This window comes from Perna viridis, chromosome 10 (genome assembly GCF_037379345.1).
Source record: "Perna viridis isolate PV_CMFRI_1.1 ecotype Kerala chromosome 10, ASM3737934v1, whole genome shotgun sequence".
Classification (NCBI taxonomy): Eukaryota; Metazoa; Mollusca; class Bivalvia; order Mytilida; family Mytilidae; genus Perna; species Perna viridis.
The window spans coordinates 7995516-8009944 of NC_142454.1; the positions used below are offsets into that span (position 1 = coordinate 7995516).

At 34.2% G+C, this 14429-nt stretch overlaps 1 protein-coding gene across 1 annotated transcript; it reads right to left on the minus strand.

Moving 5' to 3' along the window:
• Positions 1-414: 414 nt before the first annotated feature.
• Positions 415-3533, minus strand: LOC148604373 (uncharacterized). The gene is made up of 2 exons (XM_088549725.1): positions 3390-3533; positions 415-3085 (listed from the first exon to the last, which is right to left on the minus strand). The coding sequence occupies exons 1-2, from the start codon at positions 3400-3402 to the stop codon at positions 588-590; spliced, it is 2511 nt and encodes an 836-aa protein (XP_088405851.1). The 5' UTR covers positions 3403-3533; the 3' UTR covers positions 415-587.
• Between the last annotated feature and the right edge of the window lie 10896 nt (positions 3534-14429).

A 14429-nucleotide genomic window follows, 5' to 3' on the forward strand; every position in this document is an offset into this window, starting at 1 on the left:
TGGTATTGACTTGGAAAGTTGTATATCTTGTGTAATATTAGGGGGGCCAATTGTTTTTTTTTTTAGATATTTCTCGTTTTAACATCGAACCTCTCTTTTATAGTCTGATCCAGGTTTTCGATAGACCAATAGCTTTATTGATGATCTCTAGTGCTTTACTATGTATAATTAAAGTACATTTTTATTCTTTTTTCTTCAATTAATATTCAAGAGAGAATTCGTTGAAGGCAAGATAACATTTTCTTATTTTGATACTTTTTATTTGTTTTTTTTTCTCACTTTTTTCATTTATCTCGTGAGAATTTTCGCCATCTTTATTCTACTGCATTCAGTCGGTTTCTCAAAAAAAAAGCTTCTCAAAAATTTTCTTAAAACTTTGGGTGTTTTATCTATTTAAAACATTCCGAAACATGATATAAGCAAAGATCTTTATTATCATAGCCATTAAACAAACAAATGAAGCAAATTTAAAAAAAAAAAAGTAAAAATGCAGCACTACATGTTAATTTTGTTTATGATGCGATGGTAAATGAAAAGGGCTTCCGATACATTTATTCAAGTGTTGTTAGTAATAATTATAGAATATTCTAAATAAACGTGAATTGAAATTTTGTTTCATTATTGTCGTAAATTTCATCACCATATACCGGATTCTCCTTTGTTAGGTGCACATGGTCAATATCTGTTTCGTCGGACAGCATTGTCCGCCAAGTTCCTCTGAGGTAGTCGTTAGAATGGATACAACCACTTGGAATGTACAATGTATGGCGTATCGGAATCTTGAAACCAGTGATGTGAAAGTCTTCAGTCTCTGTAAATTTCGCAAGGATAAAAATGCCAGAATCTTCCGAAAGAGGACAGTCTAAGTGTGAAAACTCGTGACGTTCGATTCCAGACCCGCCATTTGTCGCATTGACATACTTCTCTAGGTAGCCATTCTCATACGTGAAATCTTGTATCCCATGCCTGTAAAGCAAAGAAATCTTTTCTTGCTTGGCATCTGCAAAACTACAACCATAATACCTCAACAGTTCAGTTGTCGCAAGATCTGTAATAATATTTCCATCGAAATCCGACGGGAAAATAACTTTTCCAGATTTGCCAGTCACAGTACTACAGACCCACTTGACACCTTTAACAACCGTATGTTTTGGAACTAATGGCGGGAGATCACTGAAACATGCCATATCAATAAGACTGTATTCTCCAGGCACGAAATCTGCAACCATACCATGACCTCCTTTCATGACGATTGTACCGGTATGTCCCTCCCTTCGGAATGTTGCGAATTTCTTCCACCGTTCACGAATATAAGATGCGAGATCTTCGGTTTCTGAGTTATCATAAAGTTGCTTGAGCTGATTCTGGAAAGTTCCGAAAGATCCGTCTTCGTGTACTTCTTCTATTGCCGTTTTCAGAATATCAGGCGCTCTCCCACCTTCAACCATCTTTTGAAAGTCGACGAATGTAATTTCTTCCTTATCGCATGTTGAAAACGATGTAAGAATCTTTGACATTCTAATTGAACGTTTCTTTTCCCACATGTACTCAGTGAATTCCTTAAAGTTAAGAGTTCCAGATCCGTTCTTGTCCGCCGCTAAGAAGGCTGTCCGAAGTGCATTTACATAATCTGCTGTAAAATTTTCGTCCAAAACATATTCCAAAAAGTAAACTTCAAACTGATTAAACATAATTTCACCTTTGCTATCACTGTCTATAGTCTTAAATACCAAATTGACTTCTTTATCACTCATCTTCAAACCGATTTCTTTTATGAACGTGCTAAATTCAGACTGGTCTATCCGGCCGTTTCCGTTTGTATCGATTTTCAAAAAGACAGCTTTCAGTTTATCCCGATTCACATTTATTACATTGTCGGTGTCGCTTCTATTGCGAAAATTACTGTTTTGAGATTGAAAAGCATCGTTCAAAGACACAGTTTTTTGCCGGTTTACTGATACAGCGGGTATATCAGCAGTAACACTAGTGTCGGGAGGCAAAATGTCAGGGGAAAGAGCTGCCTTCACTGGTGTCTGACTTTCTTCAAGTTTTCTCTCAATATTTTCCATCGATGAACTCTTTTCAACATGCTTTTCTTTATTTCCGTTTCGCTTCATGAATCTCTCGCGTAAAAGTTTCTGTACTGGCGTAGTATTCTCCTTGATACAAGAGACAATATCTTCTATAAGTGCTAACCATGATCGTCTATCTTTCTCATCATCAACGGCAATTTCAAGTTCAATAACTGGAAAATTTACAACACTGAAACGTCCGTTTAAATGATGGATTATTCCATTATACATCGGAAGACTTTCGGTCTTTGTGTTTTTTGTAAACATCAGCTCTGTTTTCTTGCAAGAAACATCTAACTTATCAAGAGCCCCTGTGTATACGCTGATACTCTTTGGGGTCAAGAGACAACACCGTTTCGCCCATGTTGACCAGTTCGAACGTTTCTTGCTTCGAGTGAATGCCTTAACTTTTTTCAATACCTCTAGCACAAGCCATGCATATAAATCATCAATACATGTCTTTAGTTTCTCTTTTGTTGTTTCCATAAAAACACTGTCTTCTAGAATATTCAAAAAGTTTTTGAAACTAATCCTCTCTTCTACAAACATGTCATCTGTTGACTTCCTTATATATCCAATGTTAGCCAGGATTTTGTCCGTGATCCAGCACGCCTCCTCCTTACACATCACAGGAGGATAAGTCCCTTCAACCATCAAACGATTGCTGATCTTCCAAAGCTTTTCAACGTCGTGACTATGAAGACAAGTTTTATAAGAGCTTTTTACAATGTCCCAGCAAACCTGTTCCAAATTTTCACCGACGACAGTAAGTGAGTTTCCCTTTTCGCGTAGGGACTGTTGAATATAGAATTTATAGTCCTGTATTTCAACTGTTTCAGTTGGAAATGTTTGGTCAAAAACATATTCTGAATAGTGAATACACTGCAAACCACTGAACAAAGACGTCACTTTCTTCAAGATATGTTTTGGAGCACCTGTAGCTCTCTCTCTCTCTATGTCTAGAATGGCTACGGCACCCCAAACACACATCAGTTGTTCCCCTGACATTTTATCTGCAAGACAAAAACATTAATGCATTAGACATTGTCTTTTTTGTTATTACATAAAATAAAAATAATGATTTCTCATTGTTGACGTGTTTAGCCCGTCTTTTATCAAGTATATATTTATTTTTCTCTCGTCTGCTTGCGTTAACGAACAAACTTTATATCTTGTAAAAATCATCTTTTCTTTACCCTAATTTGGTGAAAATTTGCGTTCTTGCTTGATTTTTTTTTAATTTAGAAAAATATACATGTATGATCAGAATTTATTATTCTATGATAAGTAACTTTAAATGAAGAAGAAAACACTTACACCTATCTTGCATCTGTGGTGATGTTTGTTTTTACTTTGTTTTTACCGTTGTTCATATCGTGTAGGTAGATGTCCGTTAATTACTGACTCGAGTGGAGTGTGTTTTATAGGACTATACAATAAAAACTTCCCAAATTCTACCTGGATCACAATCCAATCAGATTTATTGATATATATAGATCCAACCCAAGACAGTATACCCTACGGATATAAATGATCTCATCTTGACGTATCCGGACCTTTAAATATGTACCTACAAAAAAAAATAAGTATTTAAAATAGAATTGTATTATACTATTGAAGATTTATATCAATGGCCAAATTTCCGGCTTCAATACTTTTAACACGTTATCTTAACTTGTTTTTCATATATGTGTGTTACCAACTTTGAACACTTTTAAAATGTTTCATAGAAATAATTCAACATTTTTCGTGAATCAGAGGTCATGTCCTTTTTAAGCAGTTTTGCTTGCCTAGTACATTTCATATATTGTGATATTGTCTTCTAAAATGATTTATTCAATCCAGATGACATTATATTTGTGTCTACAACTTATTAAAAAAAATCAAATTGTTCACCGAAAAAAAATTACTATGGGAGGAACGAAATATGCTCGAGGAAGTTTTTTTTAAATTTTCCAATTTCCACAGATTTATAGGTGATCCTACACTTCTGACAATTACATATATGCTATATGCTACACTTATGTTACCTGATATACTGAATATCGATATAGACAAAAATAATACCGAAGTGTCAGCAGTTGGGTGATTCAAATACGTCAAAATCACCAAAGTAAATGGCCTCTTAGTATACATATGTAACATAGACAATCTAATACACAATATAGCCAACAGAAAATACCCTTTTTATTCAAATTAATGTCTACAAGTAAGTATACTACAATAAAAATGTTTTATGGTGATATTGATAATATGAAATGGTGCTCCGTCTCATGTAGAAGAAAATACGAAACCAGATCTGGACAATCATAGGTAGCACAACCACATAATAATATATCGATGCTTCCATAAACAAGTCACAACGTAAATCTGTATATAATGGACATGAAAGTATTACACGTTTCTCACCTTCTACCTTATAACTACATACAAAACATATCTTTATTTTCATTTCTTCCCGTTTCAATCTTAAAATGGAATACTCCAGAACGATGTTAGCTAATACGCTCTTATATCTACATGATGTATAAAATTGTATTCTATAGTTACTCTTAAAAAGTTTTTTTTATAAATGTACTTTTTTATTTAATATTTCAACACAGATAATGCAGGGTGACTTAAAATAAAAGTACGAAGTCAATCAATCTTGAATTCCCGTAATTAACGCAAAATATTAGAAATACTCTTCCATATTCACTTAGACAAGTATAATACGAAAAACTTTTTCTGTTGATATATAATACAACAATTTTCTCCTGGCCCATTGAAGTTATGAAAATCTAAAAGCCGACCGTTATTCTTGTAAGTCCTCAGATTCAGACTGAAATATAAACTTTTTATTCAACTGCTTACATATTGTCTTAATGTTTTGTTTACATAACTAAATTAATCGAATTGATCTAAAAGTAATTGCCGACATGATTTTATCAAATTTAACGGGGTGCGTGGACTTTTCGGAATAATGTCGAATAGCCCAAAGACTATCAATTTAATCTTATCGGATATAGGATCATGTTACGGATTCAGGTACGTCATAAAAATTGTCAAAGTTTTTTATGTGTGTGTTTGTAGCATAACAAATAACAAGTACGACTACTGTGTAATAACCTTCCGTTACTATACTCGGCGTCACATAAATAACATACTGTTAAAATTTGAATAAAAATATTTTCTACGACTTTATTGACACCAACCTTCGTTTAAATTGTCTTAAATGACTTGCTCATTCGTTTACCCAAACAGCTTCTCCCTAAACAAGTCGCTTATTAGCTTAAATCATGCGTAACAAATCCTTACGGGAAAATCCCATACTAATATCCGCCATGTTGGTTTTTACGGGACGATTTGTTTACAAACGAAGTTCGTAAGTTCCCGTCGTACTCCGGTGACAATCGTCTGCTTGATCAACTCGGTATTGTACGTTGTTCGCGTAAAATAAATCCGAGATATCCGAAATAACGCCGAAATGCATTCTGGGTTCTTCGGTTTTTGGACAAACCATTTAAACGTAAACAACATCTGCTAGCAACCCGATCACTGTAAACATGGCGGACTTTTTACAATGTAAATATTGGCACCGAGAATTAAAATCTGACCGGAATTTAACGATTCAATGTTTAGGGAGAAGACGTTTGGCTAAACGAATGAGCAAGTCATTTAAGACAATTTAAACGACGGTAGGTGTCAATAAAGTCGCAGAAAATATTTTTATTCAAATTTTAACAGTATGTTATTTATGTGACGCCTGGTATAGGCGTCGGATTCACAAAAAGTCGTAAGTGTAAAATTGATCGTACGTTATGACGTAAGAATGCTATTTTCTGTTATGACGTCATTACTTACGATCAATTTTACACTTACGACTTTTTGTGAAAAAAAGCCAGAGAGGTGATAAATTTGTTAAATCTATATACGGAGGGTGTCAACCTAAACAACAAATTGTTCACCCCGTCACACTGTCAAGCGAGGGAAATGGGTACTTATGTCTACACCTTGATCGTGAATGGATGACGTTAAGGATCGTGAACCTTTCATTTCATTTTTGTTATTTTTTCAACAATGACATGAAAACTGTTACTGTTACTTGTACAAACTTTACAATGGTGTCTGTCAAAATAATCGCCATTTACAACGAATTTGAACTAATGTTTAACTGATTTTGATAAATCGTTTGTCAGTAAGTGCAACATTTTATCAGGATTTCTACAATTTTCCTCAATTTTACAGGCAATTAAAGACTGACATTACATTTTTTATTTGGGAATAACATTAAAGATGTTGTATCTAATGTCACATTTTATTTTATTTTTGATAAAATGTATAAAATGACCAAATTATACCTACAATCTACAGTGTTCGTGAAAGAGGCGGTTAAGAATTTATTTAATCGTGAACCATATACTTGATTTAATGTGCAACTAGAGATACATTAGCGTCTGTTTAATTTAGTTTTAATATATTCTATTGTGAATACAACAATCGCAATCAAACACAAGTACTCAAACTCCTTACAGGGGGCGTTGTTGTCAATTAGTATTTTTTTGTTACGGTACTTTCTTTGGAGTTTCGTTTTTTCCTGTTTTCAGGTTGAACAAAGGACGGTTCGTATAGTCGATGTAAATAAGACATGTTTGTACTGAGAATTTTTCTGATTTTAAAATATGTGATGACTTTTATAGAACATTGTTTTATTCCGAAATTTGCTACGTCAGTAATAGCCAATTACATATTTTGTATCGAAATAAACACATGCTTCTATTTGTAGTGAAAATTGGAGCAACAAATCGGAAGATCGTTTGTCCATCCATTAAAGCCACAACTTTGTTGATGTTCATGGACCAAAACCATAGTTCATTGCATCTTCTTCATCCTGGTGTTGTCGGTTATCATACAGAGTGCACTACAGTGCGGCGTCCATAATCAGGTGCGGATCCAAGGGCGGGCCTGCCGAGCGTACGCCCCCTAAATCGGTAAGAAAAGAAATGTTTGCATTAATTCTTAATTTTTCACCACAAGTTTCATCCCATAATATTTTTTGCCTTGCTTTGCACGGCATTTAATTCAAGTAACGCCCCCAAAATTCAAATCCTGGATCCGCATCTGATAATTGTCAACCATGCTCATCCTATGTTGAGTTTGTTTACAAATCTTAGAGCGAAACTCTGTATAAAAATCAACCAGTCAGTTTAGTTGTAACGCATGATAACCGAGTTTCATGAAATCTCGTCCTGTGTATCGATGTCAAGTTTGTGCTTTGATTTTATTTCGCCTTTTGATAACAGATTACACGACAAAAAGAATTCCGCACAATAATATATAACGAGAATGGATGTGGTTAATATGTCAAAGAGACAACAACAGGATGAAAAATCAAGGTCAAGACCATACTAGTAGCTGTCCCGTTTGTTAAGAACTTTTTAATAAAAAGATAAAAAAAAATGAAAAGAATCACTAACCGAAGCCAAATCAAACCAACAGATGACCACAAATTATAATCAGATCAGTTTCAATAAACTTGATTTTTAAGGTGTGTAAACGTGTAATATTTTCCCTCAGTTGCCAGATTTTAAAGAGGGAGTGTTGTGATCACGCCAGAGTACTTTCTTTTTGCGCCTATACCAAGTCTAGCCTCTGCATGTCTTGTTTTGTTTCCATTTTTAGTGTATTTTTATGTTACTTGAGTATATAGGAGCGACTCTTTAGCTGTACCCGTGTATAATGATGTCTAGTGGCAAGCTGTAGCCTGACCATACCTTTTCTTTTTTAAATTTAACTATATCAAAAACTCTACAAATGGCCATTGTGGACCAATTCGGAAAAAACCTTTTGTTCATGACGTCAGTAAAATGTAACACCCATCCCGTGAAAATGGAGGAAGAGGAAGTAGTCGACTTGCTTTGTTTCTTTACAATATTTATTATCACACTTTAACAACACAGTCAGTCATGTGTAACCGGGATTTTAAAATTTCTTTAAAACAGATGACAAATGATCTTTTGTCATTATTTATTTGTTATGAGCCACACAAGATTCGTAATCTGAAGATTTGTAACATGAAATATGTTGATTTGTTAAATGTTGATAACTTAAATTTCAGTTAAGCTCAATCGGATGTATTTTGCTAGCGATCATTATGATGAATAAGGGTAACAATACTACCGAACACTAATCCGATCCATAATCGAGGCACTTAATTTGTATGAACCATAGTGTTGCTATTGGAATCTAACGGCTCTCTTATATAGTTCGAACAATAGGATGTCATGAAGGTGTTTATTTTCTAATTATCATGGTACATATTGTTACCGGTGACAACTTGTGCAGCATACAGAGTCGCAAGACAATAACCCAACCATGAAGTAATAACACAAGGCCTAAAGGGGCGTTTAATGAATGAAAAGAATCCCCCAAAGGCAGGCTCCAGTTGACTCCTAAACAATCCGGTATACCGATTCGGCAAAGTAGATGTCCCTCTAGACTCCTTAAATAGTTGAGCCATGCAAACGTGAAAAAAACATACAAACAAGACACACACAGACTTGAGTTCCTGACATACGACAGGCGCAATAATTAGCTAGGGTTACATATTTCTCAAAAACGATGTGTGCACTATAAGTAAAAATTTGCACTGCACATAATTATTATCCAAAAACAAAAAACAAAAAAAAACGAAAACACGCCATAAAACGCGGCATGCACATATTGACGCCGGTGACAATTTGTGCCGCCAAATTTTTTTGCACATATTGTTGCGGGGACAATATGTATCGTAACACGCCCTGTTCTGTGCTGTCTATACTTTATTTTTAAAAGCTCGACAAAGCCTTAATGAACGGAAATCTGTGGTTAAACAGTGGCGGACACAGGGGGCAGCGGGAGGGCGGCCCCAGTTAGAAAATTGCAATATTTAAAAATTGTTGAAAAATTGTTCAAGATACCCTCAGAATGCAGTATTTGAGGTTTAATATTTCGAAATTTTCTTAGGTGCATGCCCCCAAACCCCCTAGCAAATTCGGATCACTTCGTGATCCTCACCGCTGATCCGGTCAAGAAATTTGTTTGGGACCTAAAACTCTGGATCCGCCACTGTTAAAAATCTCAGGACTTTAAATAACATTATGACACCACTATGGAATGCCCTATGTCCATGTATACAAGTCAAGTGTGAAGAAGTCCAGAAACAGTGGCGACTTACCCGCTTCTCAATATTTATTTGATTCTATATCTCATGTACATGTATCTGATGAGCGCCATTTGTCGTCATAATGATTGTTAGCAAAATACACCCGATAAGCATAACTGACATTTAATGAATCAACATTGAAAATATTGACATGTGTCAGCCTTACGTACGTGGCTTATTACAAATGACAAAAGATGATTTGTCAGCTATTTTTTTTTAAAAAATGGTATAATTACGAGTTACACATAATTTGATGATTTACAAGCCTCGTGAAACGCATAACGAAATAAAAAGTCTCAAAGTTAGAAATGTTGCATTTCAAAGTAGAAAATACATTTTCAATATTTAAAATGGAAAGTTGCACTCTTACACGTTACAAACTGAGTTAACGAATTTCAAATTAATAATTTACAAATTAAGAAGTTACGAATTTTGATCCCGTTGGCATTCCATAGACTTATTCTCCTCGATGAACGACCAACATTTATTTACAAGTATATCATACGATGATCTTTAATATATGAATTATTTCAGTGACGCTAAAACACCCAGTTAAATAGAAATAAAGTTTCTATTTTCTTTTTGTTTTCTTTCCTTATTTCTTTTTTTAAATAATTAATTCTAATTATATATTTATTTCTTTTTTCAATGATTTCTCAGATTAGACGGTGGATCAGTCACCGATAAAATAAGTTCAAAATCCAAATATAACAATGTACACATATTAAGTTCAATAATTAGTATTTGGGTTCATCAGTTGTATGTTTTAAATAAAACTATGATTTAAATTGTTTATGTTTACCCTTAAAGCGAGCAGAAAAGCTCATCCGTCGTGATTACATAGCTTCTATTTACCATTTAGAAAGCAAGTTTTTTTTGTGTGTGACAAATATATAAATACACATTGCTCAAAGTGTCATAGTTTTCCTTTCCTCTTTCGTTTACATAGTATGAACAACTCAGTGGATGTGGGTACGCTTACCCTACCGGTGCACCTGGTTCATACACATTTTGACTTTGTTTCTTTGTACGTGTTATATATATTTTTTTTTATCATTGCACGTTTTTGTTGTTTGTGTCTTTTTTCCTTGGCAAATCGTTGTCTTTAGAATTTCAGATTACCTTTAAAATTCTGGTTTCCCTTTAAAGTAACTTAATGCAAAATATCAAACACTGTCGAAAAACCACACCCGCAAAAACCAAATAGAAAAAAACGCACAGAAAAAATATATGAATGAACAGCAAAGATTACATCCGAAATAGAATTACAAAAACAAAATGAAAACATAAAACAAAAACACAGAAAAAACATCACATTTGACAAAACAAAAACAACAACTGGACACTCCCCACTAAGTGTGCATTCTGTAATTTTGCTGGTTAACATATGTTGAGTTAGAGATAATTAATCTATGCATAACTGAGTGATGGTGGTATATTTTCTTATACATTGTATTGTTAGTCCGTACTGTTATATGTACGCAATAAAATTATAGAAAAAATGGAAGGAGAATAAAAACTACAGTTTTAGCTGGAAAAAGATAAGAAGCCAATGCTTTGATATTGTACATAAGTTCACACAATGCACTACAACTTAAAATACTTCCAAACCATGCTTACATGTAAAAAAAAAAAAAAAAAAAAAAGCAGAACTGCGAACCATCTTTAAGTGAACGATCTGGAGATGTCGGTTCATCAATGTGTCTTTGTATAGATATTTTATTTTTTAGTTTTATTTTGAACGTCATGTCATCGTTCTTTTACCTTAGATTTAATTAGTTTTGCATTTGACGCATTTCACCATGCCCGTTCTTTTTTTCTATATATAATTTCCCGGATATTTTTCATTGGTATTAACTATTCATTCCTTTATGGCGAATAGCTATTATAACAACAACAACAAAATAAAAGAAAAACAAGTATTATCATTAAAAAATAAAGAAAAAGTAAAATTTGTTCCTTTTACTTATAATATTCTACATATGGCATGCAATTTTAATTTTCGGTGCAGTTTTTTTTCGAAAGCCACTAAGTTATCAGTATTCGGCCAATCGGGAAACAGAATTGCGATCAGGTGACTTGCGTTTTCATAGTAGAGAGTCTTTTAGGTCAAAAGGTAAAAAGCGAAATTACACCGATTGCGTCGGAAAAAAACCGACAAAGAACAGATTAAGTAGCAGACAAATACTCAGATGAAAATATGTACATAGACATGCAACAATAACACCCCATTCTAACTGAGGGAAACCCACGTCTCCGCATTAACATTACGCATCTAAAATTCATCATCAGAATCTTCAACAAATATCTAGAAAACGACTAACGAAGTTGCGTGTAATTTTCTTGAAACCGCAGGAGATTGGACCCTCGAGAAAGTTTGTCGTTTTATGAATTGTAATATCTAATGGTTGATTTTCTTTAGATCCATGTTGTATCTGCTGTGTTTAATTTTGACTATGCTTACCAGTTATTTATTTACGACTCGTGACAGCTTATATCTGTTCGGAACTTGAGGTAAATGCCTATCTTCACTAAGTTTTTCACAGTATTTTGCAAAATTTTATTGCAAACACATATCTCAACCTGTCAACCACTAAAGGAAACTGTATGAAGTTATAAAGAAATAATTAACAAATCCATAATAAATAGGTCATAATGAAGAAAAATAAAATTCAACTAATACTTTAAGTAATATTTCCTAACTTGCACAATCTAAAGTACTTAAGTCGCGACCTAATTTCACGTTTGACTGTTAGACTTAACGTGTTGATATCCTGTATTATAAATTACAATGTGCGATCAATTTGATAAGTACAGAAAACGGTGTGTTCTAAGAATTTCACATCGTCCGAAAATATATCCGGAACGTTGAAAAATTATTTGTTTGAAAGTGATTATTTTTAGAAAACTCAAGTGTATATTTTTGGAAGACTCACTAGTAAAACAAAAACGGCATTGTTGCAGACAAATATCTAGACATTTTCATACTTGTTCGCCATAATCTACAACAGAGTAAATACACAGATATCTTAGCAAAACACTATGAAATATCATACACTGTTAGATTCTAAGGTCACAATCCATGAGATATTTATTAATCAAAGCAAACAGAGTTACAAACCAGAAACAACAAACATGTAAAAAAAAACAACAAAGAATTGAATAACACGGAGCAAATTAAACTAAATAAATTTGCAAAATAAACTAAGTACAACCAGTCAGAGAAGCATACTTAGTACTCTGATTTATGTCACTTTCGATAAAATGGAGAAAAGAACTATGACGAATGAAATAAACGTATCATCTATAATAAGAAGGTCATTTGTATTGGCATGTCATAGAACACATTCGCATTACCTGCATATAAATTTATCATAAGTTCCTGGAAAAGTCGACATATACAAAACGACCTAATAGTCCTAAATTTTCCGAACTGGTGAACTCAAATAATGTTTCAGTTTTAGTTCAGCTGTGCAGAATGATTAAAATATTCAACAATAAGTTGCAACCTGTAGGATATATTTTATTGTGCATCATCAATATTATATTTTTATATTTTATTTAATATATGTTGAGCAAAATCTTTTCTCTCGCTATGTAACTTGATAGTATGTAACTTGTTTTAACATTGAGTTACAAGTGTTTTGAACGATTATAACGGCCAAGTTCTTATCACATCCGTATATAGTAATGTTTTGGCACGATACGCGGAAACTGATGGATTGTTTATAACTATGTTGGCCAATTATCACAATAGCCGGTACCCAATATGAAGTTCTTCTTTACCCTTTTGACACCATGATAAATCACTTTAGACATAAATATATTACCGATTCCACTTGTTTCTACAGACTAATTGCATTCTGATCAAATTTCTCACAACGTTCAAGAGAACATAACACAATTACCACAAAAATGACACAGTATGGATATACTTAATTGGAGCAATTGACAATACACATAAAAAACCGGGGACAAAAAGTGAAACGCGGGGAATAACGAATAAAAGTATAGAAATAAAATAAACGTGGCGGCATTTTGAAATGTATAAATAAAAACGCACTATGACATTTGGTAAACAGGCAAATTAATCGACTTAAAAATACCCGTATTTAGTACTGGAGCCCCGTGCGGGTCCGGGTGTCAAAAGAATAGGCCCACAGCAGCGCTAAATTTGACGAAAAGGTGACTGTATAGTGCTCAGAACCCTGGCCGGGGTCAAGGGCGCTCTGTCCACAGAACAACTGGGTTGTGTGCTCCAGGTGATGGAATGGGGTACACCTGGCGTGTTACGTGCTGAGGTCGTCAGGCCATGATATGGAAAACCTGACCGCATACCATAGTGGTGCACCGTTTTGGGAAAGATGCCACGTTCCTCGCACGTTCAAGAACCCTGCAGTGGTATTCGATAGGAGTAGAAACCTTTGCGTTCCGCCACAGAAAGCTAAATTGCCCGTCCCCACCCATCCCTCCCTATTTCAAGTGGCAATCAAAATGTAGCAGTGATAAGACCTATATTGCCACCACACTCTCCAAAGAAGAGTGTGGAAAACCATAAATCTGTGCTATCCTCTTTTGGTCTCTCTACCAAGGACGATGATTGTGATTTACCGTCTATGTATTCCACAAGGATCCATACAAACAACGTTTCATAGCTGGATCTGCAAAATGTACCACCAAACCTCTTTCAAAACTTTTAATTTCTATACTCACAACTGTCAAAGAGGATCTGCACAACACTTGTTACTCCCGCAGTAGCATTAATTCAATATGGATCCTGAAAATTCAAAAGATCTTTTGGAGACAATCAGTTCAAGACTATTATCTGAATATAATAGCATTAAAAGCTATGATTTCTCAACACTGTATACTTGCATTCCACATACTCAGTTAAAATTCCGATTTAAAAACATTATACATCGTTTTTTTTTTTTTTTTTAAAGGTACACCTAGATACAAATATATAGTACTTGGTAGAAATTTCCCGTAATTTGTAAGAAATAATTCCAAATCATCTTCCAAATATACAGAGGAAGATGTTTACAAAATGCTGGAATTTTTAATCGACAACACATTTGTCCAGGGTGGTGGACGTGTTTTTCAACAAACGGTCGGCATTCCCATGGGAACAAATTGTGCTCCTTTACTTGCAGACCTATTCCTTCACTTTTATG